The following is a 22,421-nucleotide window of genomic DNA, read 5'->3' as shown; positions in this document are numbered from 1 at the left end:
TCAAACAGGGAGAAGGACAAAAATGAAAAGAAAGGACAAATATTTTATATTTCCACTGACACCATCTTACTACAAGCTGTGCTTGGACAGTAGTGTCCTCACAGGAGCATTATTCCAACATCACCCACTCTCCAAGCTCAGTGACCTGAATAGTGAGCACATGAATGTCAGCAGAGAGCAGCCAATCAGCTACAAGGGGAAACGCTTAACATGCATGCCATATTATCAGGAAAAGAGCTGGGAATGTGTGTCATTGCTATTCTTAGTGTGAAATGCACCCAATGGATCTGCTGAATAATCACGGATCATTTGATTAGGATGTTTAGCAGCAGTTTGACATACTTGCAAAGAATTAGCAGGAAAGGCTAGAGAGACAGCTCTGAAACTGTCTGCAGTGTTACGCAAAGGCAGAAAATGTAGGAAAAGGATGAAAAGAACCAAAATAGCAAGAATTGGTTAGAGTAAAACCACAGATTAAGGATTGGAGGCTGATCTGAGTCATGGGGCGATGTTAAAAGGAGGCTGGTGTGAGAAATAAAAAGTAAAAGGACATAGGGTTATTTGGATAAAAGCCTTTGCAGAGGTGATACAAAAAGAGCTTTGTTAACTTTGAAGAGCCAGAGGCCACAAGCGGAGAGAAGCAAAGTGTTTTTCGCCTCGGAAAAACACGAGGATCTACCGCATCAGGTGCTGATAGAAACTTTACTTCTCCCAGAGAAAAGGACAGTTCCCTCCTGAGGCTCTGAAACACGTCTGCTGCATGAGAACACCTGCCATGTGGGATTAATAAGACCTGACATTTTTTAGACATCTCTCACAAAAGACATGCTGTGATAAACTTAGCATTCCTGACTGTGGGCTTCAGTGAGTGTTATTTCTGCAGGTTTAAAGAGAGAACAGACATTTTTAAATGAATGCTGCTGTTTGTCAACTTCCTTCCACATGAATTTCCCAATAATGCAGGTTTCATACTGATCAGTGACAGTGACAGCAGCCTCAGTTTAGAGGTTGTTTATGTGTCTTTAAGGCCAGCCCCCTTGCCCTAAATGTGCTCCAAAAAGTGCAGCAACCATAATGCATTGAGGCCACTCTTGCTTTCTATGGTCTGTATGTGTTTGTGTCTGCCTCTACCTCTGGAGAGACGACGAGCCCCTTTAGCACCTAATTTAGCATGCTTCATTCTGTGTTTCCATGCCAACCCCACTAGGTCAACCAATGAGAAGATGTGAGAGGAGGAGTTTGAAACATGAGTGCCATAATGACAGAACAATCACAGCATACATGCCATTAAGACCAATTAATATGAAATAACCATTTAAATTCAAGTTTTCAGCTGTTAAAAACATTAAGAATACTTCTCTGTGATTTTAGAGAATGGTCATTATGAGAGAGATTTTAGTGCTCTCTTTAAATATTTTAATGAAAACATCTGGCTGCACTGCAGGGGTTTTGTGCAGCCCTCCATTCCCAGGAGTGATCCATTACATAACAGTGAAAAACAAATGCTTAATATCCATAAAAACACATTATTCACTGACGTGAGCATCTGTAAGCTCTTTTCATCTGCTCCAACTTAAAAACTCCCTTTGAATCAAGATTTCGTACACCATTTGACAGGATTTCTGCAAAGTGATCATACCATTTCACAAATCTGACTCATAATCAAAATTATTTATTCTTATTCATATTGAAACAGTACAAATGACAGTTATAAAACCTGTTGCATAATCAAATTATTCTTCATTCACAATATATAAAATATGAAACTCATTAAAATATATAAAGATTTGGTTGTTTGTTTGGTTTCAAGGATTGTGTCCTATAAAGTCTGTGGAAGGAATCCTTTCACTGAGAATCATCCAGCACAGGCACCAACTCATGCCTAACACTGACAGTGCTGCAGGCTTATCTGCAGTCTGTAAACCTCCTGCTGGTGTGTAGACAATCTTTTATTAATGCCATTAGTTAGTTGCTTATAGTGAATGTTAACACATATGTAGATTTATAATATGTATTTAAAAATGTATTTAAAAAAACATGTTAAGTTCTATATCCTTACATGATCATTTCTGCTTTGTTTCGAAAGCAGATCTTAATCTTAAGATTGACATAAATGTGCTTATAATGCACATACCAGGAAATCTGGATCACTGCTGCCGCTCTATTTCATTAAGGCCAGAGCAGCCAGAGCATTACATCATTTTCAGAGCAAAAGCTCAGCACTGAGGACCTCTGCTGGTGAAAACAGTGAACTAAAAGTCCAACGTGGAACGTGGGTGACGCAGTAAATTCAGCATCACTGCTGAACAACATGGCCTCATCAAAATAGGCCTGCAGCCTCAACAGCAGCCAGAGGGAGCCAGCTGCACAGAGCTACAAATGACACACAGTACCATTTGGATTCAGGCAACATCTTCTTCTATTAGGAGTAGATTATTTGCCAAAGACTGCATAAGATTCATAACCATAGAACATAAAAGTGCCTAAAGATCATCTCTCCTGAGGGGAGTATTAGATGTGTTTGGCAGAAGGATGGTGGACATTCAGGTGACAAGACCAGCTTGTGCTGACAGTCAGGAAGCAGCGATAAACATACTTTAAAACATGTAAAATCATACTAACAAATTATATTTTAATAAAAGTGACAATGTATCCATAATTGTAATAAAAATTAACAAAAAGATATGCAATATTTAGACTAGAGATGGGCTGCAATATCAATACAGCAATACATCGTCTTGTGTGATACAATAATCATACTGCTGCATTTATGAATAATTAATTGAAAAAATGGCACTTAAAAACACATTTCCCTGTCAATTTAACAGAAGTTAATTGGCCCAAAAAAGGCTGACAGTGGGATGTCGGACAACTTTGAAAAGAAGGTAAGAGATAAAACTGACATTAATCCTGTACTTCACCTTTAGAAGCATTTTATATTAGTAAATCATAATGTACCTTCCTATGTATGGAGTTATTATTGGAGCTTTATTTAAGTACACAGTTTGTTTTGAGAGCAGGACTTATTGATTTTATGCTCGGAAAAATAATATACATATATATATATTTTAAAACCCTTATGCTTAGATCTTGTGCTCAATATGTGTACCTGCTCTCCAATATTTAGTTGCTTGCCTAAATATCATGCTCAAATCTGTCTCCTTAGGTTGAGATGACTTCTGCTCGCTTCTAAACCTAACCATGCAAAGCAGATGGACAGGCCAGACTCCATCTATGTCATCAGGCAAATCCATTTAGCAAAGTTCCAATCTACAACATTTGTGCCAAGTCTGAAAACTGTTCCAGCCAATCAGCAGTATTTGAGAAGAACAAGGCAGTAATTAAAGGCGGGTTTAGTTGTACTGGAAGCTGACAACAATGGCTGCCTCCGGTGTAGTGATTAGTTTGGATATAGCTATAGAATAGCAGTAGTTTCATCAGAACTGGACTATATTTCTCTATGAAAAACAGAGCAAAGAACAGCACTGAAAGCCTTTCATGAAACAAAGAGGTTTTCCGCTACTTCAATATAAGTTTGTGATAGTAATGAGGGACAGATACACAGTCTATCCAGGGTATAGACAGAAAATCTGTCATTAAATGTAATACTTTTTAAGACGTTTTTCAAGACCCTCTTTATGAATGTTAAGACTCTACTGCATCTTCATTTTCTAACCTGTTACATTAACAACAGTTCTTCACTGGTTCTGTGCCAACAGAAAGGCAAAAATAAAACTACAGAGAAAAGAAAATGTCTTCCTCACTGCAAATTAGGCTTTCTCGGTGCATACTGAGATTTGACAATGAAAAAAACTACAGAGGTCTTATTTTCTTTACTTAAGTGGCCTAAAATTAGTAATATGACAATCTGGAAGTACTTATTTGTAAGTTTTATTCTGCAGTTAAAGCTAAAATGTACAACAGCATACATTAAGGTTTTAAGAAAAATACAGTAGCTATAAATGCCCATTCAGGATACTTATAAAACTTCTTACTTTTTATTTTCTGATTTATAAGCACTGATGTGTCAATGAACACATTATGGCTGCAGCTGTTCAGCCATAGCTAAGTTTAACTTGAGTTGTTTTAACTTCAATATTTTATTTCCACAAGTCTATGTAGACTATAACCTTCTTTTAATATAAATATAAAACATTAAGACCTCACAGTCTTGCATTTAAGGAAAATGAGGTGGTTTTAAAGCACAAGAGCAGATTTTAAAGGAAAGGTAGTCTTTTTTTGTTTTTTTACATCTGAGCCTAAAAAATGATTATGTCATGGTCTCAAAACTTTAAAGCCGCTGTTGAATTAAGCCACAATAATAACTCCATACAATATGATTGTTTTAAAAAATAACAATAAGCACAGAATAGTTACCACTTCATGACTTCTAATGGTGGTGATTTAGCAATTTTTCTTTCCTAAGTTAATTCCACATTGTGACAAATAATTGTCTTGCAATTTACACATTACTGCAGGCTGTGCCCTTATCCTATGCCATGATCACGGGGTTGTAACGTGAGTTACTCTACTATTCCCACCCCTTAGTTGTTACCAACGTCATGAGTCCATGTATGATAGAGCTCGGCATAAAAAGTAAAAAGAATTTTAATCTGTCACAGATAAAACGACAATTGGCCCAATCATTATAGAGGAAAAGGATGCAGACGTTTAAGTCTGAGCTTGACACCTCCAGTAAGCTACTGTGTATAAAAGGCTGGTGGTATCTGTTAGAAAGAAGCAGCATGGTTGTGCAGATGGCCTAGTGGTCTAATGCGCTACCCATGTATGGGCGGCTGGGGTTCAAACCCGGCCTGTGGTCCTTTGCGGCATGTCTCTCCCCATTCTCATCCCATTTCCAACTCTATCCACTGTCCTCCTCTGTCCAATAAAGGCACTAAAAAGCCCATCTTTTTTTATCTTAAAAAAAAAAAAAAAGAAAGAAAGAAGCAGCATTAGTGTGTACTGCAATTCAGAAGTGCAGCAGACATCAAGAGTGATCATTTAGAGCCTTCCCTGATCAAGATTTAAATACAAAAAAGCCTAAACATACTGCAGGGTGGGACGTTTTAAACGAAGGTAAGAAGCTGAAAAATTTAGAAACTGGTATGAAGTTTTAGGAATGCTTCAGTCACTTAAAGTACAAATACAAAACTTACTAAATAGCTTATTATGAAACATATATATCACCTTTTTTGTCCTGTTATACATGATTACATTAAAGTGTGATTCTGAGCATGAGATGTAGGCTACAGATACCTCAAGTGTAAACAAAAGTTCATTTGTTGACCTGATGATCATCCGTCTCAGCTCAACACAACTTTCACCAAAGGCACGCTGATCTGCAGGGTTTAGCTACACCATGAAATGCATGTGTCCTTCTGCACCCGTTACCATGACATCCATCCAGATACGCATGGCCTCAGGTGATGGTGCCACCATGTAGTACACACGATCATGGGTCTTTACACTGAAGGTCAGCGAGGGGTTGGGGCTCTTGGGTGCCGAGGTGATTTTGAGAAAAGAGTGAATAAAGTAAAATGAAAGTGGAAAGGGTGAGGTGATGCATGTGTGCAAAGGGAGAAAAAAATGGAGAACAGAGAAAAATGTCAACAATATTCACAGAAAATGAAATCTGAGGAAGAAAAATACTCCTGTAATCATAAAATGACTTACTTTATGTGCATTCTTCAAATGGTCATAGTAAACCTCCTCTATGGCTTGGAAGTAAATGACTCCTTTCATCTTGGTCTCATGCTTGTCTGCAGAGGAGAAAACAGAACTGGTTATGCACTCACTGATCTTTGACCAGTATGTTTAAAGAAGTAGCAAAGTTATGGAAACTTAAGCCATGTTTACATGGAATTAAGCCTCTGAGTATGGAATAATAGTTTTCCATTTTTGTTTTACAAAAACATACTAAGATGACAACATTTTGATAACCCTGACCATGCTTACGGATCTGTGAAAGTGGGAGAAATAATGTGGCAGAAACAATGTGTGGTAGATGGCAGTGTGACTTGGTAATGAAACAATGTACTCAGTATCCACAAGGTGTTAATTTTGTGGACTTAAACTATGACTAAACTGTTAGTCCAGTACATTTTTACCTAGTAGAAAGACAAGGCTAAGACTAGCTAAAAATAGATCTTAGGCGAAAATAACTCAAAATTTAAGTTCAGTTTTTTTCAACAAGACTAAAACAAGACTTCAATTTTAGTGCTGAACTGTTGGATATTCAATGTGATATTTGGTGCATATAAAGTATGTAAGCATTTTTATAGTGCTTAATATGAGTGTTTTTCTTTAACATTTAGTAACTCTTTAAACAGTCCTTTTCTTTAACTACATAAGGAATAATTAAACATTTTTACTAAGTCCACATTATTACACACTAATATTGTTCTATTTTTTTTTTCACTGCTTACTGCCAGCTGCTGTGTTTTTGATCTAGAAAAGTGGCATTGTCGGCAGGATCTCAAAACAGCAAAGACTAGTAAGTGTGCAAAGTTTGGGGCAGGGTGGGGTAAGGTCATGTTTCTTTTTATCTATTTATTAGTTTATAAATCACTTTGTGCTACACTGCCTTGTATGAAAAGTGCTTTATAAATAAAGTTTGATTGATTGATGTAATGCTTTTGAGCAGCATGAACAGAGCTTGCAAGTCTGTCACTGTTGATATGATCCACCATCTCACCCATGGGTAAAGACGAGAACCATAAATTCCCTAAAATCTCTGTTTTTGAGACAAAACTGCATGTTGTCAGTTTCCACCATTATGATAATAATGCTGCTTTCAAAAGTATGCACTCTGGAACCTGTTTAAGTTTTCAGGTATCCAAAACACTGCTGTTGTGTAAACAAAAAGACAACAAAAAAAAAATTATTGAGCAAAAATCATATATACAGTGTGTAATGTAGTCTAAATCTGACATTTTAATAAAGGGCACTGAGGGAAAAGTGACTCACCTGCGTAGTAGGTAAGCGTTCTGCGATTATGGTCGAAGACAAACCAGCGTTTCTTCCACGTCTTAATCTTGCCGCCCATTTTGACCAAGAATCCTCGACAGGTTTTATCAGTGATGGCCAGATGGAAGCAGGCATCTGGGTTGTGTCCCGCTGCCTCGATGTGGCCGTGAAGATCAAAGTCGTCCTTCCTTACAGGGAGGTAGCGAGTCAACAGCCGGGACTGAGGAAAAAAAAAAAAAAAGTATAAAACAGATGTTAACTTTGCATTCTTGTTTATTTGAAGATATGTTTAAATGAAGTAAAACGTAGAATAGAAACCAGGTTTTATCTGTTTTAAATACCTGAGACCTTTGTTTCTCCCTGAGCTTAACCTCTCTCTCAACCAGCCTCTGCCTCCTGCTTGTCTCCTCCTGCAGACGTTTCTCAAGCTCCTCTCTTCTTCTTCGTTCCTCCTCCAGAGCCTGCCTACGTATCTCCATTTCACGCTCCTACATATGCCACATGATAGCTAATAAAATCCACCGTAAATCACACATATCCATAAAAACACATTACAATATGGTTGATGTATTACTCGATGCTCGAGGAGTCTCTGTTTCTCTGCCTGGGCCTCTCGTAGAAGACGCTCCATCTCCTCAATCTTCATCATATTAGACATACTGGCACTGGAGGAAAATGGAGACAGTATGTTTTTATGCTTTTGTTTAAATTCAAAAGAATTTAACAACATGGGGTGAGACCAATATAGTATATAATCATCTCAGCTTGTGGTGTACAATTATAGAATCACTGGTGTCATGTATCAATATTTGAATAAAAAATATCGCACTCCAAACAGATTTCTCTGCCAGTTCGGCTCAACATGTCACTGCTTCATTGCTTTTCATGACATAAATGAGGGTAACAAAAACAGAGAGGTTTGACTCAACCACTCCAGAACATTCACTTTGTTGTCTTCAAACCATCTCTTTGTAGCTATCACCGTATGCTTGAGGCCACTGTCTTGCTGGAAAATAAATCTTCCACCAAGCCATAGTTCTTCTGCAGACTGAATAAGATTTTCCTTCAGGATTTACCTTTATTTTGGCACATTTATTTTAACCTCTAACTTAGAAAGCCTTCTAAGGCTGTATGCTGAGAAGCATGCCCACAGCATGATGCTGCCACCACCGTGTTTCACAGTGGGGGTGATGTGTTTGTGGTAATGTGCAGGGTTTGGTGTCAGCCAAAGATAGCGTCTTGTCTGATGGCCAAAGGCACCGTTTGGGTTTCATCAGACCAAAGAACTTTCTTCCACTTGACCATGGAGTCTCCCACATGCCTTTTGGCGAACTTTAGGTTAAATGAGTTTTCTTTAACAGTGGCTTTCTCTTTGCCACTCTCCAAAAAAGCTTTGACTGGTGAAGAACCTGGCCAACAGTTGTTGTATTCAGAGTCTCTCCCATCTCTTGTAACTCCTTCAGAATAGTCATAGGGGTCTTGGTGGCCTCTCTCATTAGTCTACTTTTTACACAGTCACTCAATTTGTGAGGACAGCCTGATCCAAGCAGATTTACACATGTGCCATATTCCTTCGATTTTTGCTGATGATTTTAACTGAACACCAGGGATGTTCAGTGCAATGACATTTTTTCATATCATCTCCTGACATATAAATAACCTTTTCTCTGAGTTGCTTTGAGTGTTCTTTTGTCTTCATGGTTAAATGGTAGCCAGAAATACTGATTAACCAGTGACTGGAGTTTCCAGACACAGGTGTCTTTACACTACAGTCTCTTGAGACGCATTAACAACACTCAGGTGATGCCCATTTCACTGAGACAACTAGCATCAGTTGGCTAGACCTCTGTTGAATTAAGCCAGACCCTTCAAAAGGGGTCCATATTAATACACTAACTTATTTTACATATTTTTATCTAATTGGGATTACTTTGTAGAAATTAGTTTTCACTTTGACACAAAAGAGTTTTTTGTCAAGAAATCCAAATTATATTGATGAAACAGAGTGTTGGCAGTGCTGAAAAAGCTGTGTTTACTAGTCATACGTCAGATCTGAGCTGATGTGATTACTGGCTACTGATGGTTAGAATGTTAGTTCTGATCTCAGCATCAACATCGTAGTAACCTCCTCAAGTGTGCATCCAGCAAATCAGATAGTTGTATACAGCCTGAACTCTCTCATGTGCCCTCTAGTGGTACCCTCCGGTAATATGCCTTGTGCAGAGTCAAGTAACCACTCGTGACGCAGCCGCACATGAATGCACACTTAAACAGCAAGTATTTCTCCAGCTTTAGCACTGTTGTCTTGCACATGACAGACTGATGTTTTCTATAACAGTAGATCTTTTACTCACTAAGTCGTTGCTAAGGAAAATATAGACAAAGACTGTTATGGCTGTGTGCCGTTACTTTGACACCTACCCCGTGGCGGTGTTCTCGGGGATCCAGAAATTACTTAGGAATTAGTATTCTTATCAATGTTGGTCTTGTATGTTTTTGGTGGTCACATAGAGGCAACAATATTAATTTTAGTCTGTTAGATAACAAGCTATAAACTCCCATAAAGAGCTTTAAACACACAGAAAACATTTCCTATCTTTGATTAACCTGTAGATTGTTCCCTTTTTAAAAGACAACTGAAGTCATCAACGTCTTCTCTAAAGTACAACTCTTCCATCTTTGACAGACTTTTATTTGGCCCATCTATGTAGATATTTCAAAATAATGTTTGATCTGTATGTATAGTGTTTCCTCTCTGACCTGGAAATGTTGTCTGGGGAGCAGGCTGAGAAGCTGGTCTCCAAGCTGTCAGAGCTGTCCACGCTGACTGTGTCAGAGGCCTGGCTGTTGTCCGGATATGTGAAGGACTCCAGGAACATGTTAGGCTCAGAGACCATCCCTCTGCAAAAATCGCTCCTCCTCTGTCTTTCCTCATTCATGTGTGCGTGACTGTTGCCTGCTAACAAAGGAGAAGATGACAGTGATAAACTGGAAACACCCTCAGCATGCATGATCTCATATCACAGAGCCAAATTACAACAAGAGAGATGAGGTTTTTTATCTTGTTGGCTGAGCGGGCAGGAGTCTTGAAATTATAATTTTATAAAATTTGTTTCCTGTAACCAGACTGAACTTAAATTCTCCCATTTACATGCAACAGTGTCAATCGAATACTGCCATTACCTATGAAAATACTCTGTGTTTATGTTATTTTTCTGTAAGACCGATTTCATGTGTGCAATTTATTCATTTTTTTTAGTGTGAGCTGCATCGGTGAACAAATAGCTGAATTTCTGAATTTTCCACAACCTATCACACAGCAAATGTTTTGTGTGCTGCAGTTTTTCTTTGCATTTTCCCGTGAGAAAGTTTAAATTGAAAAAACTTTTATGAAAGGCTGAATTTGATATTATAAATCAGCTTTATCAGCACAGTATATGCACATACAAAAAAGCTGGCTTTACTTAACGTTGCTTTATGTGCCAGCAAAAAATACATTTCATTTAAACAGGAAGGGCCAATTTAAGATATTATCTGGACTTTTTCTATCAGCCACCAATAAACATTTCCAGAAGATGTCATGGTAAGCCAATGTGTAAACACAGCAGGAAATACTAGGGGAAGGAATCAATCAACAAATCTTTATTTGTGAATTGCCAACTCATAACAAATGTCAACTCAGGAAGACACTATTAAAAAAACAGCTGACTCTGACGGTACTCTTTGAAAAAGTGTTTACAAAGAACCAACAATATTGTACCATGACCTCAGCACTTAGCATCATTTACTGTTGCATGGTTACAGTAGCACAAAAAAGACTCCTTTCAACAGTAAAACCACAAGCAGAATCAGACTCATGTTGCACAGCTGTATTCCTCAACTGAGTAAGGGAAACAAAGGGAGATTCAGGAAGAAAGGCAACTGTAAACAAACAAACAGCACAGCAACAGAGATAATGACATATAAATCATGCAGCTGGAACAAGATGTGTGAGATCTTACTGCACGCAATGACACTGCCTTAGAATCTTTTTGCTTGTCAGTATGTACTTACATGTAACATGTAAATACTTATCCAATGTTTTTGCTGATGCTGTGAAAATGTACGATTTTCAATAGCACTGACATGAATGCTAAATCTGTCCTGTTCTGTCATGTTAGATATGTTATAATATTTGTTGATAGCCTTTTCAGAATGTTATTCTGCTACAGCACCATAATAAAACCCACCTTCATTACACCTTTTACTTCATAATGATTCTGTGATAGAAGAACACTTGCCCCACAGAGCGGGGTTTATCAGAGACTTCCTCCAGAATTTTGGAGTGGGGGATGGAATGGCCTGCCAGTAGTCCTGACCTCAACTCCATTGAGGGATCAGCTTGGGTATGCCGTCTGTGCCAGAGTGACCAACACAACCACACCGGCTAACTTGTGACAAATGCTGGTTAAAGAATGGGATGCCATTCTACAGCAGTGTGTGACCCGGCTGGTGACCAGCATGAGGAGGAGGTGCCAGGCTGTTGTGGCTGGGTATCAGTAATTTCTGAACATGAATACACAGCGTTTTGTGATCTTCACAGTGAAGCCTTGTTTGCTTTGACCCACACCTAACACTCCCCTGCAGCAGTGAAAAACATCCTGCTCTGAGGGATGTGTGAAAAGAGAAATACTGTATCAGGGACAGACTGTCATGAAATCTTCAAGAAATTTTCATGTGTATATGAGTGACAGGAGTCATATAAATGAATCTGGGAATCACAGATTTCAATCCAAATTTCCACACTACTTCTGATAAGGCAAACATTCAGCATTGTGTCAGCCTTGGACCTGAAGTGTCTCTGTTCTCTACCTCGGATGATTTCCTCACTTCAGCATTTTCATACTTTACACTTCAATAAAGCCTGAGGTTAAAGATGCTCACACACAGTCTTCTAGAGATTTGATGCAGACATGAGTCGACAGTCTGCCACTCTGACTCACTCTTGGGCCGGTGGCGGACGTTCATTTCCCGCGGGGAGAAGCTGAATCCTGGTGGGATGACACTGCCACAGCTGGAGCTCTGGGAAAGAGGCAGGTGGGCCTGAGGAGGAAACACAAGCACACAAAATGTTCAAGATCAGGATCTACAGTTTCAACACAGCTCGAAAACTTCTCTCATGGGCTGAATACTGAGTTAGCTGAGCAGGCCAGACTGAGACTGAGCATTCCTGTCTGGGTGGATCAGTCTCTGGGGAAAGAAAGTTCTAAATAGACGTAATGAGGGTGGTGAAATCCCCTCTACTGTGCTCCAGAAATCACAGAGAGAAATGCTGTTTTGAAATGGGAAAACTTTGCCAAATTGGTCATGTTTTCTCAATTTTTTAAACATTCCTAGGCTTTAAAATCTGGGTTAAATGTTGCTGTGGGGCTACTCTGCACTAATACAGAAAAACTATTGCGTTTCATCAATATGTATGAGACTTAAAAACTGATTGGATACCCTTTCTCAACCAAGTTTGATGCTTGTTACCAATCTTTAATGGCTGCTTTGATTAAAATGTAATGACCTTTGGAGGAAGCGTGCGTCCAAGGGATCTGCCGTAAGAGTTGAGGACCTGCTGGCTCCTCTTATGAGACAGCCCGTCACTCGGGTGGGAAGAGTTTTCTTTGCTGCCGCTGCTTCTTCTTCTTTCCTTCAGAGAGTGTAAGTGCTGCAGAGATTGGAGAAATCAGTGGAAATTATTAAGATAGAAAAGATAAAAATGGCAGGATTTCTTTTTCAGTTATTCCTCCTTATTTGTAGGAGATCAGTTGTGAAAATCTAAATATTATTCTAACTGTCATTCTGACCTCTGTAATGGCTGCAGGGTTGTTAGCGAAACTCTGGCCCTCAGACAACTCTGCATATTTTCCCTCCAAAGACGCCAGTTTCTCTCTCTCCTGCGGACATTAGGACAGGATGTTGGAGTAAATAAAAATTAAATATTTACAACATGAGCATGCAGAAGGATCTGCCTTACCTTCTGAAGCATAATGAGCAAATTGTTTTTCTCTCTTTGGAAATTTTCTCTCTCTTGCTGAGCCTGTAAGGTGATTTGTGACGACTGTTTCTTTAGCGTTATGAGTCTTTCCTGTGACAAAAAAAAAAAAAAATCAGCGTGATATTAATGTATACAATCCTACAGTTTTAAATAAAGCACATGGTGTTGTATTAGCAGATGTTGCAGAGGTGTTTATTATGAAGCAGAAGCAGAGTGAACTAAAGCGAATTCTCATTTGGGGATTTATTTTGCCTGTGACTACATCTTTCTAAATCAACCTCTTTAGCCTGGTTCTCCTTCTCTGTGACCATGCTTAAATTGAAATAAACTAACTAAAGATGTTTTTCTGTATTACTGTGCAAATAACTCATGCTTACCATTGGTGGAATTGTTGTTTCTTGTGATTAGTTCATGCTTTGTGCTGCAAATCACACAATTTTGCAGCTTTATTTTCATGCACAACCTGTAGTAGGATTAATGACAATAAACCAAAAATGTGGTAACTGAAAAAATCTATAGAAAGTCAATTATAAGCACAAATAAAAGTTGTAAATATCTGCTATAAAAGTTTCATTTTATATAATTATTTTGTTTTAGATCAGCTAAATATGGTTAAAAAAAACCTGAAGTCCATGCTAATGCTTCAGATCTACTTTTTCTAACATCCTTTGACATTTTCACTCATGCACAAAACTGAAAATTTCAAAATTTTTAGGATGGACTGTGCAATTGCAAACAGCAAGTTTTTGTTTCACCCCAACTCCACTTGGATGTTTTCCTGCAAGCCCCTGAGTAAAATTTCTTTAAAAGGTTTTTGCTGGTTTTTTTTGCCTTTATTTATAGGACAGCTGAAGAAAGATAGGAAATATGGAGAGACCAGAGCGATGATGGGCGCCTGCTCTATCAACGGAGCTAAATTTGCGTCAACAGGCTTGATGAATTGTACAGTACATCACATGAAAGGAATGAGTGAGCAATAAGTGTGACTGACACTGAAATTCATTGTGCACTAGAACTGAGGTGGTTATCCAGTGTCACAGTTACCCGCAGTTTAAAGTCAGTTAATTAATCCTAAAGGCTCCCCAACATGGTGTATTTTTGTTTTCACTCACAGTAAGGTGGCGACCATTATTTTCTGCACAATCTGCAGGGGAACAAAACAATGTGGCACCAGCTGTAGTGCTTTAGCTTCAGCAGCCTAGCTTCTTTATCCAACAATACACTTGGCACCAAACCATTGAAGCGCGTCATGTGACACGCCTCAATTGCAATCCCTAGCACACACTGACAGCAGCGAATTGATGTTCAAACTCCTCTCCAGCCACTACATGGCCAGGTGCTTGATACCAGAGAGGAAAGCCTGCGAGGGGCTTGCCGCTCCACCTCTCTGGGTAAGTGAAAAAAACAATAGGAGTTGTGTTATTTCACCAGCTGCCAAGACTTCCCACTTATTCTACATCTCAAACAAAAGATGCCACGAAATTAATTTTCCTGTGTCCTAAAACAGCTGCTACTACAGCAGCTTAGACGGACAAAACAGCAGTTCTCTCAGAAAACACTCCAGCAGGTCATGCTGGGAATAGAGCGGTGGAGTTAAGTGCCACAGCATGGCGCGCCCTCGTGTGGTAGACATCGTTGTTGTGTTTGGGGCTTTAGGCTACGCATCATTAGCTTTACTATGGCAGAGAGAACCAAAGAAACAAATGAAAGTGGAGACACCACAAGTACAGCAGTAATGACCAAGACAACAGAGCCTATATCTGTGAACTGGATGGAAAAAAAAAAACTTGTAGTTGAAGTGTCAAACAACACCCAGTACTTCATGCAAACACAAACCAACTGAGGAATATTCTGTCAGAGAAAAGTGACAAAGTAAAACATCAGGATGGCTGTGAATAAAATCTTGACATATCACTTCAAAATAGCAGAGTTGCAAATATAGTTTGGTTTCTAGTATAGAGAAAACAAACAACAGTCATGTAGTCAGTGGAAAACTTCTCTGTTTTGATAACTGTGGAGTGCCCCCACTACCACCACCACCCAGCTGACAAGGAGGTACTTGAGTGAACAGGTAAGTAAGGAAGATTTCTGGTGGCGCCCATCCTGAAATTTTCAACAAATTTTCAGCATTGTGTGAAAAAGACTTAACTGAAAAAAAACAGATTTTTATGACATGCTGAGTCAAACTGATGAGTTATTTTCCCCTAAAATACCCACAGTGGAACTTATAATGTATTTGGCTGATTATGACACATTTAAAGTGATGCTGTGCCAGCACTGACAGCAGTGTTTAACATGCACAACATGCTGCATGCACACCCACACAAACCTCCCTCTCTGTACCTTGCGTGTTACACTGAGACGCTGATACTCGGAGATCTCTCGCAGCAGCTCTTGGCTCTCGTTCTCTTTTTCCTCGCCCTGATTAATTTCTTGCTCCAGCTTCTGAAACTCCAAATCCTCCAGACTTTTTGTCTGCTCCTCTGCCTCCTGAGAAGCACAAGGACACTCAATAATGAGCTCAAGTCCATGAACAGATGGGGAGTCACTTGAAGAATTGGATTTAGTTTTAGCAAAAGGAGTTAGGTAAAACAAAAATCTATGACTGGAAACAGTTCAGACATTTCTACAGTGTATTAAATGCTTTATATGAACTAGATTTAAGCATTCAGCAGGCCATCTGCCACAGAAAAACATGAAATACATGCTAATGTAGTGTTATAAGTGTTAGATTTCATGTCCTTCCACATAATGTTAGGTTTCAGGTGATTTTACTTTTCTACTAAATTGGAGTCAGATGAGTCAACAATGTTATTACACATGTTAACTACTTGGGCCTCTTTCCATATGTGGGTCTGTAGGATACCAGGGCAGAAACAGAGAGTTGTAAATTTGAGACAGGAAGTGAAGGAAGAGATCCAGGATCACAGAGTACAAGACAAAGAATAAAACTGAGAGAATTCTTGGAGATCATCTGAATTATAAGTGGTGTTTGGGGTTACGTGTAACAAAATCATCTGTTGGAGTACTTAGATTACTTTTTTCTTACCTGCTGGCACTTTGCTGCGTGGCAGTGGAAGGTAAACACAGCTGTGCCGACACATGCACGAAGCTCACTAATTCAGTTAGTCAGATGTCAGAGAGGACAGCTTTACTTTGTGCAAATATCCCCATTATTTTTTATTTTTTGGACAAAAAACAAGAATATCATAGCCCAATGTGAATTTAAAAGCCTATGTTGTGATTTTAAAGGTTGTTAAATCTGTTATTCCTGTTTTTAGGCTGTAGAGTTAAAGATTATGAGCTGCAAATGAGTCAATATATTCAAAGGCAGAAGTATAGTGGCTTATGTGTGGCCTTAAAACCCACCTTATGGTTTTTTAATTCTTGGTAACATAACACTACTCTTAATACATTATTTTTCTCTGTAAATACGCAACAATGAGCCAACTTACTTTTTAATAGCAGTATTATCTAAAATTAACAATAACTTTAAACAGAAATGCTATCAAACACTGATCATGAGTCAGTTTGAGGGAAACAATCTACTATGTAGTGTTTTCATAACAGTGACACTACTGCACAAAGATCAGCTAACAAATTTAAATACATACACATTTTTATACATATATATTGGCTTAAATGACCCTTTCTATTCAATTTCATACTTCTTTTAAAGTTTTTTGGAACACAGCAAAGCCCTCTAGTTGCTCAATGTATGAATGAATGGTGCTTTATAGATAAACTTGCCATGCCTAAGATCTCATCTGATACGGCCCATTTTTTAGGCCAGAAGATGAAGAACTCTTCGAAGACCTTTGAAGCTTCTTTGCTGGTCTAATTTTTGATTTAGTTTAGTTAATTAAGTTTATTTGTATCTGGGACAATGAAAAAAGATCATGTTAGTCTCAAGAAGAGAAACGATGCTTCGTAATGAACCCTTTGGTCTGGTTTTGTTAGTATATCAGCATGAAAACACAGTTATTTTGTATGCTTTTAATAAAAGAAGACAACTGAACCAGTTTCAAAGGAAATTTTTGAGAAAATAAAATGAATGCTGAGAGGTTATTTGAACTTTTGATCAGACATCAACCACTGGTGCAAGACCTGAAATTCTTAAAGTGAACAATTGATTTGGGCTCTAAAAGCAAAGGTATCCTTATCAGAGACAATATTGAAATGTCAGGTTTTATAGCTGGAAAAACATGTTCCCTGTCTGTCCTGAAAAAAACAGTTAAGGTATCTGTTGATCTTTTTTAGTGGTTTCTGTATGGCAGTGATGTTTTAAGAACTCTGTACTGGCTCTATGTACTAAAAATGCTGTTTTTCGTACATACAACCAAAGAGTTGAGCACAAATTTGTATAATTCAGGCAAGCAGTCTGACAGACTGGTGAGCACATTGCAGCTTTTTGCCAGAGTGCCTAAGTCCCCCCTCGGCTCCAACTCTTTCTGTGACAAGACTGATCAAAAGTTAGTTAAGTTTAAATTTTGATACTGCAAATGAAATCATTGGCTTCATAGCAACTTAAGGCATCCTAAAGAAGACCCAGTTGAGGTCAAAACTGGCAAGCACTTTTCATGAATTTTTGTAGACTTTTATTCAATACGCCCTGAGCAAATTAAGGCTTTACTTATTCCTTGACTCAAGGGAGTGTGCATAAAGACAACCTTGGTGGCCTCTTTAACAATTTGACTTTTTCTAATTGCATGTGAATACATTAACTGAAACTATGGATAGGTTTTATGCTGTTAATTCTGTTGTTGTAGGTTTTTATTTTTTCCCCAAACAGAACACTGACAAATCTTCCTTCATTTCCAAGTTGGGACAAACTAGTGGTTCTTTTAAGTTATGTAAGTTTTTTGTCTGCACATTGTTTTTACATAATTTTACCTGTGACTTTTCAGTGTGGCTGGTCCTCTCATTGCTGTGAATCTTTTCCTTGAGTTTGTCCAGAAGCTCCTTTTCTCTCTGCAGCTGGGTCATCTCTGACTCCTGTTCCCCCTCCAGAAGAGCCAACTCCACCTCCACCTGCAGGAAAAATTAGCAAAGATTGACAAATCTCCTAAGATTTTTTTTTAAGTTAAAAGAAACTAAATCAAGTAGATACACATACTGAGTTTATATCACTATAGCTTTAGATAATGAAAAATGCACAAATTAAAAGTGTTAGTGCCTGAATCAATGAGATTGCACAATATTTGATGGCTGTCTTTATCATCAATACAAATTTGCTTCAAACATGTCACTTTCAATCACAACAAGTAGTTTATCTGAATGAATCATAAGAAAAACACTATTTAGAATCCCCTTGTGTCAGCTGTGTTTATTTTTTACTTCACCACACTGCACTGCTCTGCACTATACTGTGCTGTGCTGTGTTTGCACCTCTCTGACAGACTCCTCCATCTGGTTGTCGAGGTCTTTGATCTTCTGCTCCAGCTCCTCAACGTTGTTCAGAACTTGGATCCTCTCCTCCTCTATCTGCGTTACTTCCTGCTTCAGCTGAATGCTCTCCAAAGCCTGTAGCAACATCAGGAATGCATAGAAATGCTTGGCTTTAATTCACATTTCATACATGTACAAGAAAATTTTCTTCATGTAGACATGTACGTGCACTAGCCTCTCTCCATGACTGTATTTTCAATCAGAGGGTTATATAACAGGAAGAAATAATTTTTTCCACGCATTTGAAAGTTGTTAGTAGCTTCCCACCAAGTTGGATCTGGATTTTTTCTTAATTCGACAAGCAGCTGCTGTTTTAAGTCATCCATTGCTGGAGCATTGACAGGAGGATTCTTTTCCACATTATGTAATGGAAACGTCTATCAGTGAGTTCTGCTTCGATCCACGCCAAAGTCCTCCTACATCTTTCATCTTCTACCAAAGTCCTACAAACGTCCCATTCATATTCATTCATACGTGGGTGCAGTTATAAGATCCTTTATTATAAGGTACTCTTCCTTTTAGGAGTCAGGAGGTTTGTTTTTGTGGCCAGCGGCTCCAGGATTTATAGTTTCCCTGGCTGCACACACTGCTGTGAGGAATGCAGGACATGGAGGAGGCAGCATTTGGAGTCTGTAAACTGTTGACTAGGGCTGTTATGATAACAGAAACTTAGATAAGATGCTAGTAAAAATCTAATTAACTTAACATCGATTTCAAAACAATGGCAAAAAAATTAGAAGTACGAGGCATTTAATACTGGGTAACTTCTTTTAATAATGCAAAAAATGTGAAGAAAAAAAGGACAATTTCAGGACTGAAATGACACCAATGTATCTCTCACTGGTGACAGGCCAAAACCTGGTATCTCCATTTTTCATGATTTTAATCTTTTTCATAAATCAGCGCAATCAGTCACCCTTTACATCTGCCATTTATCTGACAAGCCAGATAGATTTAAATAATATACTCAATCTTCAATTAGATTGAAAAATAAATATTTTTTAATTTTTTTTTATAAAAAAAAAAAATCTCCCACAACCACAAACAGGATTCTAGAACAAATTTCAAAATTCTTGGCCATAAAGAAACTGACTTTATAAAAACCAAATGGAAACATCTGAAAAATGAAGCCTATGCAAAAGTTAAAAAAAAGTTGCATTTCCTCAAATGTCCCCTTGAAACTCACCGCATAAACTCTTGAGGTGACAAACACAAAGTATTAGTAATCCATAAAGTAGAAATAAACATGTTTACAGCCTGGTTAAAAACAAAATACAATGGTCTAAATAGCTTATCCCCGATTGGCACACCCTGTGTCAGTATGTATTCTTGTATAGCCAATTTTAGAGCCATTATTTTTGGAGGGACAGGAGTCATTCATTATAAGGGACATGGTTGGTCTGACTGAGATCATCAGAGATGAGGCAGGCATGTTTGGTTGTTTGTCTGTAGGCTTTAAGGACATCTAGGCTCTGCCTCTTTCCCTGTTAACAGGCTAACCATAAAATAGTTTGAGACAGCATTTTCAACCTGACAATGACCATCAGTAAGAGCTAGTCTTCTGCACCTGATTAAATTGGAAAAAGTGACTCATGTGCTCCAGTTTCTTCTCTAGATTTGCCCTTGAGAAATAACATTTTTTTTACGTTACACATCCTCTCTGACAGCACTGACCTCCGCCTGTAGGGGGGCTGAAGCAAAAGAGACTCGTTCTTCAAGACCACCAATAGGCTTAATAAGTTTGCTGCAGAAGCCAATCAATGACCTCACTGAGACTATGTTCCTGTTTGAATAAAGTCTTTAATAGAGGCCACATTTTAAAAAACCTTTTCTTCCTACTGTAACAGTTTCTGGAATTTTTCCGTCTTTGTTTCCCCTTAGGTTTGTTTGGTTTTGGATAGGTAGTTTTGGAAGAATGTGCTACATCCTGTGACCCATTGCATGGTTGATTCTTTTCATACAATGGAAAAAACCTGGTTATCAAATAACAGACTTGAAAAGGTTAAGGTGCTCAGCTTGTGTGGAAAGACAGGTGAACCATTGTGCATTTTCATTACAACACTATAAAACTTTATCTATTCATTGCTTAGTGCTTGTTGTACCTAATATTATTCATATTTAATAAGATTTCCTTTTTTATATACTTCCTGCTGCTTCATTGTGTATATTAGCCCCCATAATGCCAAAACAGAACAAAAAAATTTCAATCAAGCTCAGCAGAAGTTCAAGCAAGAAAACTGTTTCTATTCATTCATTAGTCACCATTCGTTCATATCTCTCCCTTTTCCATTCTTTCTCTCTTCCTGCTCCGGTGATCAGCTGATTATGGGCTCTCACTCTCTAAAGTACTCAGCTAATCTGACTCTGATACAACCTTGTTTGACTACCCATCACCCACCTGTCATATTTTAAATCTGCTACCCTCTCTCACATGGTCAGCCTGTCGTTCCAGTGTTGACACTGCAACCCTCCTCCACCCCAGCCACCTCTATCCAGTTCATCGGGTTCTAGTTCACATCCTCATATGGTTTCTCCTCATTTTATCCTGCATACCTCAGTCTCCTCCTCCAAGCCACCTCAGTGGTATCCCAGTCAAGTTTCTCAGAAGTCTACTCCTCATCTGATTCTGCATCCGTAATCAACACCACCAGTGTCTAGACTCCATAGGGGTTATCCTATTCCTTCTGTCGGCCTCCCTACCCTTTTAAGTTCATGAAGTCATCAATTGTGCTATTGTGCACAAAGTGAAAATAAAAGGACTAATTACAAAAGAGCTTCATATGCTTCACATATACTGTATTATCTTTTTTTTTAAAAGCGGTATCATACACAGAATAAAAGATTGAACAGCCAAACTACTGACACATCCCAGAAATGACAGTCTCACTTCACAAACTATTTCCTTTAAAAGCTCAAGGTGTGTCAGTAACCCGTGTCTGCCACATCTTAAACATTTTGCTTAATTACCTCTGATGATGTGTTAACTACATTTTCCCTTTAAACAAGGTCTTCCATCCATTTAGCGTCGGTATACAGTTAAAAACATCTGGAAAAACGCATTCCTCTACAACACATATACACTGAAATTTTTCCACACATACACACACATGTGCACACTAATTCTCAGTGGGATAAAGTCATTTCCTGTTCCCCCCCATCTTTAAAGACTTTGAATGGCTGAGTGCAGAAACAAAACTAGGACTTCTTCATTAAAACCAGACGCACCACGAGGTCGCTCTGGAGTGGAAAAAAGCTTTTACAGAGACAGTGGGACTGAGGAGTGAGACGGTGAAGGAGGTGGCATGCCTTTGAGCTTAAATCACAGCATCTGACACGTGCTATGCTTTTATATACGTTTAATCCACAAGGCCGCTCTTCTGTCAGTGTTTTCTTTCAATTTTTAAACATTGAAAAGGTTGATGAGAGGCAACTCCAAATCTCCTGTTTATGTGTCCAAACACCCACATAAACAGGAACTGTACAAACTGCAAGCACTTACTGTATCTCTGACTAAAAGCCCAATGATCTGAAAATCTGTCGGATGTTTATGCCAGTTGAGTGATACAGTGGAAGACAAACAGTCTTTGCAATCATCATGCCATTGAGATGCTGTCACCAAATGATTCAGCGTCTTTCAAAGCCACAAGTGGTTGCAATTTTTAACCAGACAATACCAGTCTAAACCAAATGTATGGCTAAATTTAGCACTGCTTGGATCATGATTACACTCTTCAAATGACATTCAACCCCTAAATCCCACTGGTTATAAATGAAAAAAAAAAGTCGGAACCAAAAAAACTTAAAAAACAAACAAACAAACAAACAAAATTGTATGAAAATTCAAATTGACCTGACCATAACTTAAGCAAACATCCCCCCTCGCTCACACAGATTGACTCATTGGTATGTCTAGAATTCATTTTCAACAGTAGGTTTTTTTTTTTATAAACGTGGTTTAATAGGAATGTGAAAAGGAAACGTA

The 22,421-nt window shown here is 38.4% G+C and overlaps 1 protein-coding gene across 1 annotated transcript in view; it reads right to left on the bottom strand.

The window, feature by feature from the left end:
* Positions 1 to 1,687: 1,687 nt before the first annotated feature.
* phldb2a (pleckstrin homology-like domain, family B, member 2a) overlaps positions 1,688 to 22,421 on the bottom strand; it is a 42,887-nt gene continuing 22,153 nt past the window's right edge. The window contains exons 8-20 of the mRNA XM_041800873.1: positions 18,380 to 18,514; positions 17,885 to 18,022; positions 15,335 to 15,481; positions 12,971 to 13,081; positions 12,801 to 12,890; positions 12,518 to 12,661; positions 11,952 to 12,051; positions 9,730 to 9,928; positions 7,544 to 7,634; positions 7,311 to 7,457; positions 6,970 to 7,189; positions 5,677 to 5,762; positions 1,688 to 5,496 (exon numbers count right to left, since the gene is read on the bottom strand). Coding sequence (XP_041656807.1) covers positions 5,356 to 5,496; positions 5,677 to 5,762; positions 6,970 to 7,189; positions 7,311 to 7,457; positions 7,544 to 7,634; positions 9,730 to 9,928; positions 11,952 to 12,051; positions 12,518 to 12,661; positions 12,801 to 12,890; positions 12,971 to 13,081; positions 15,335 to 15,481; positions 17,885 to 18,022; positions 18,380 to 18,514 — 1,749 coding nt within the window. The 3' untranslated portion in view covers positions 1,688 to 5,355. The remainder of the gene's footprint in view (positions 5,497 to 5,676; positions 5,763 to 6,969; positions 7,190 to 7,310; positions 7,458 to 7,543; positions 7,635 to 9,729; positions 9,929 to 11,951; positions 12,052 to 12,517; positions 12,662 to 12,800; positions 12,891 to 12,970; positions 13,082 to 15,334; positions 15,482 to 17,884; positions 18,023 to 18,379; positions 18,515 to 22,421) is intronic.

Source organism: Cheilinus undulatus, linkage group 12 (assembly GCF_018320785.1).
Source record: "Cheilinus undulatus linkage group 12, ASM1832078v1, whole genome shotgun sequence".
Taxonomy (NCBI): domain Eukaryota; kingdom Metazoa; phylum Chordata; class Actinopteri; order Labriformes; family Labridae; genus Cheilinus; species Cheilinus undulatus.
Note: the sequence above shows the minus strand (reverse complement) of the source record. Positions and strands in the feature narration are given on the sequence as shown.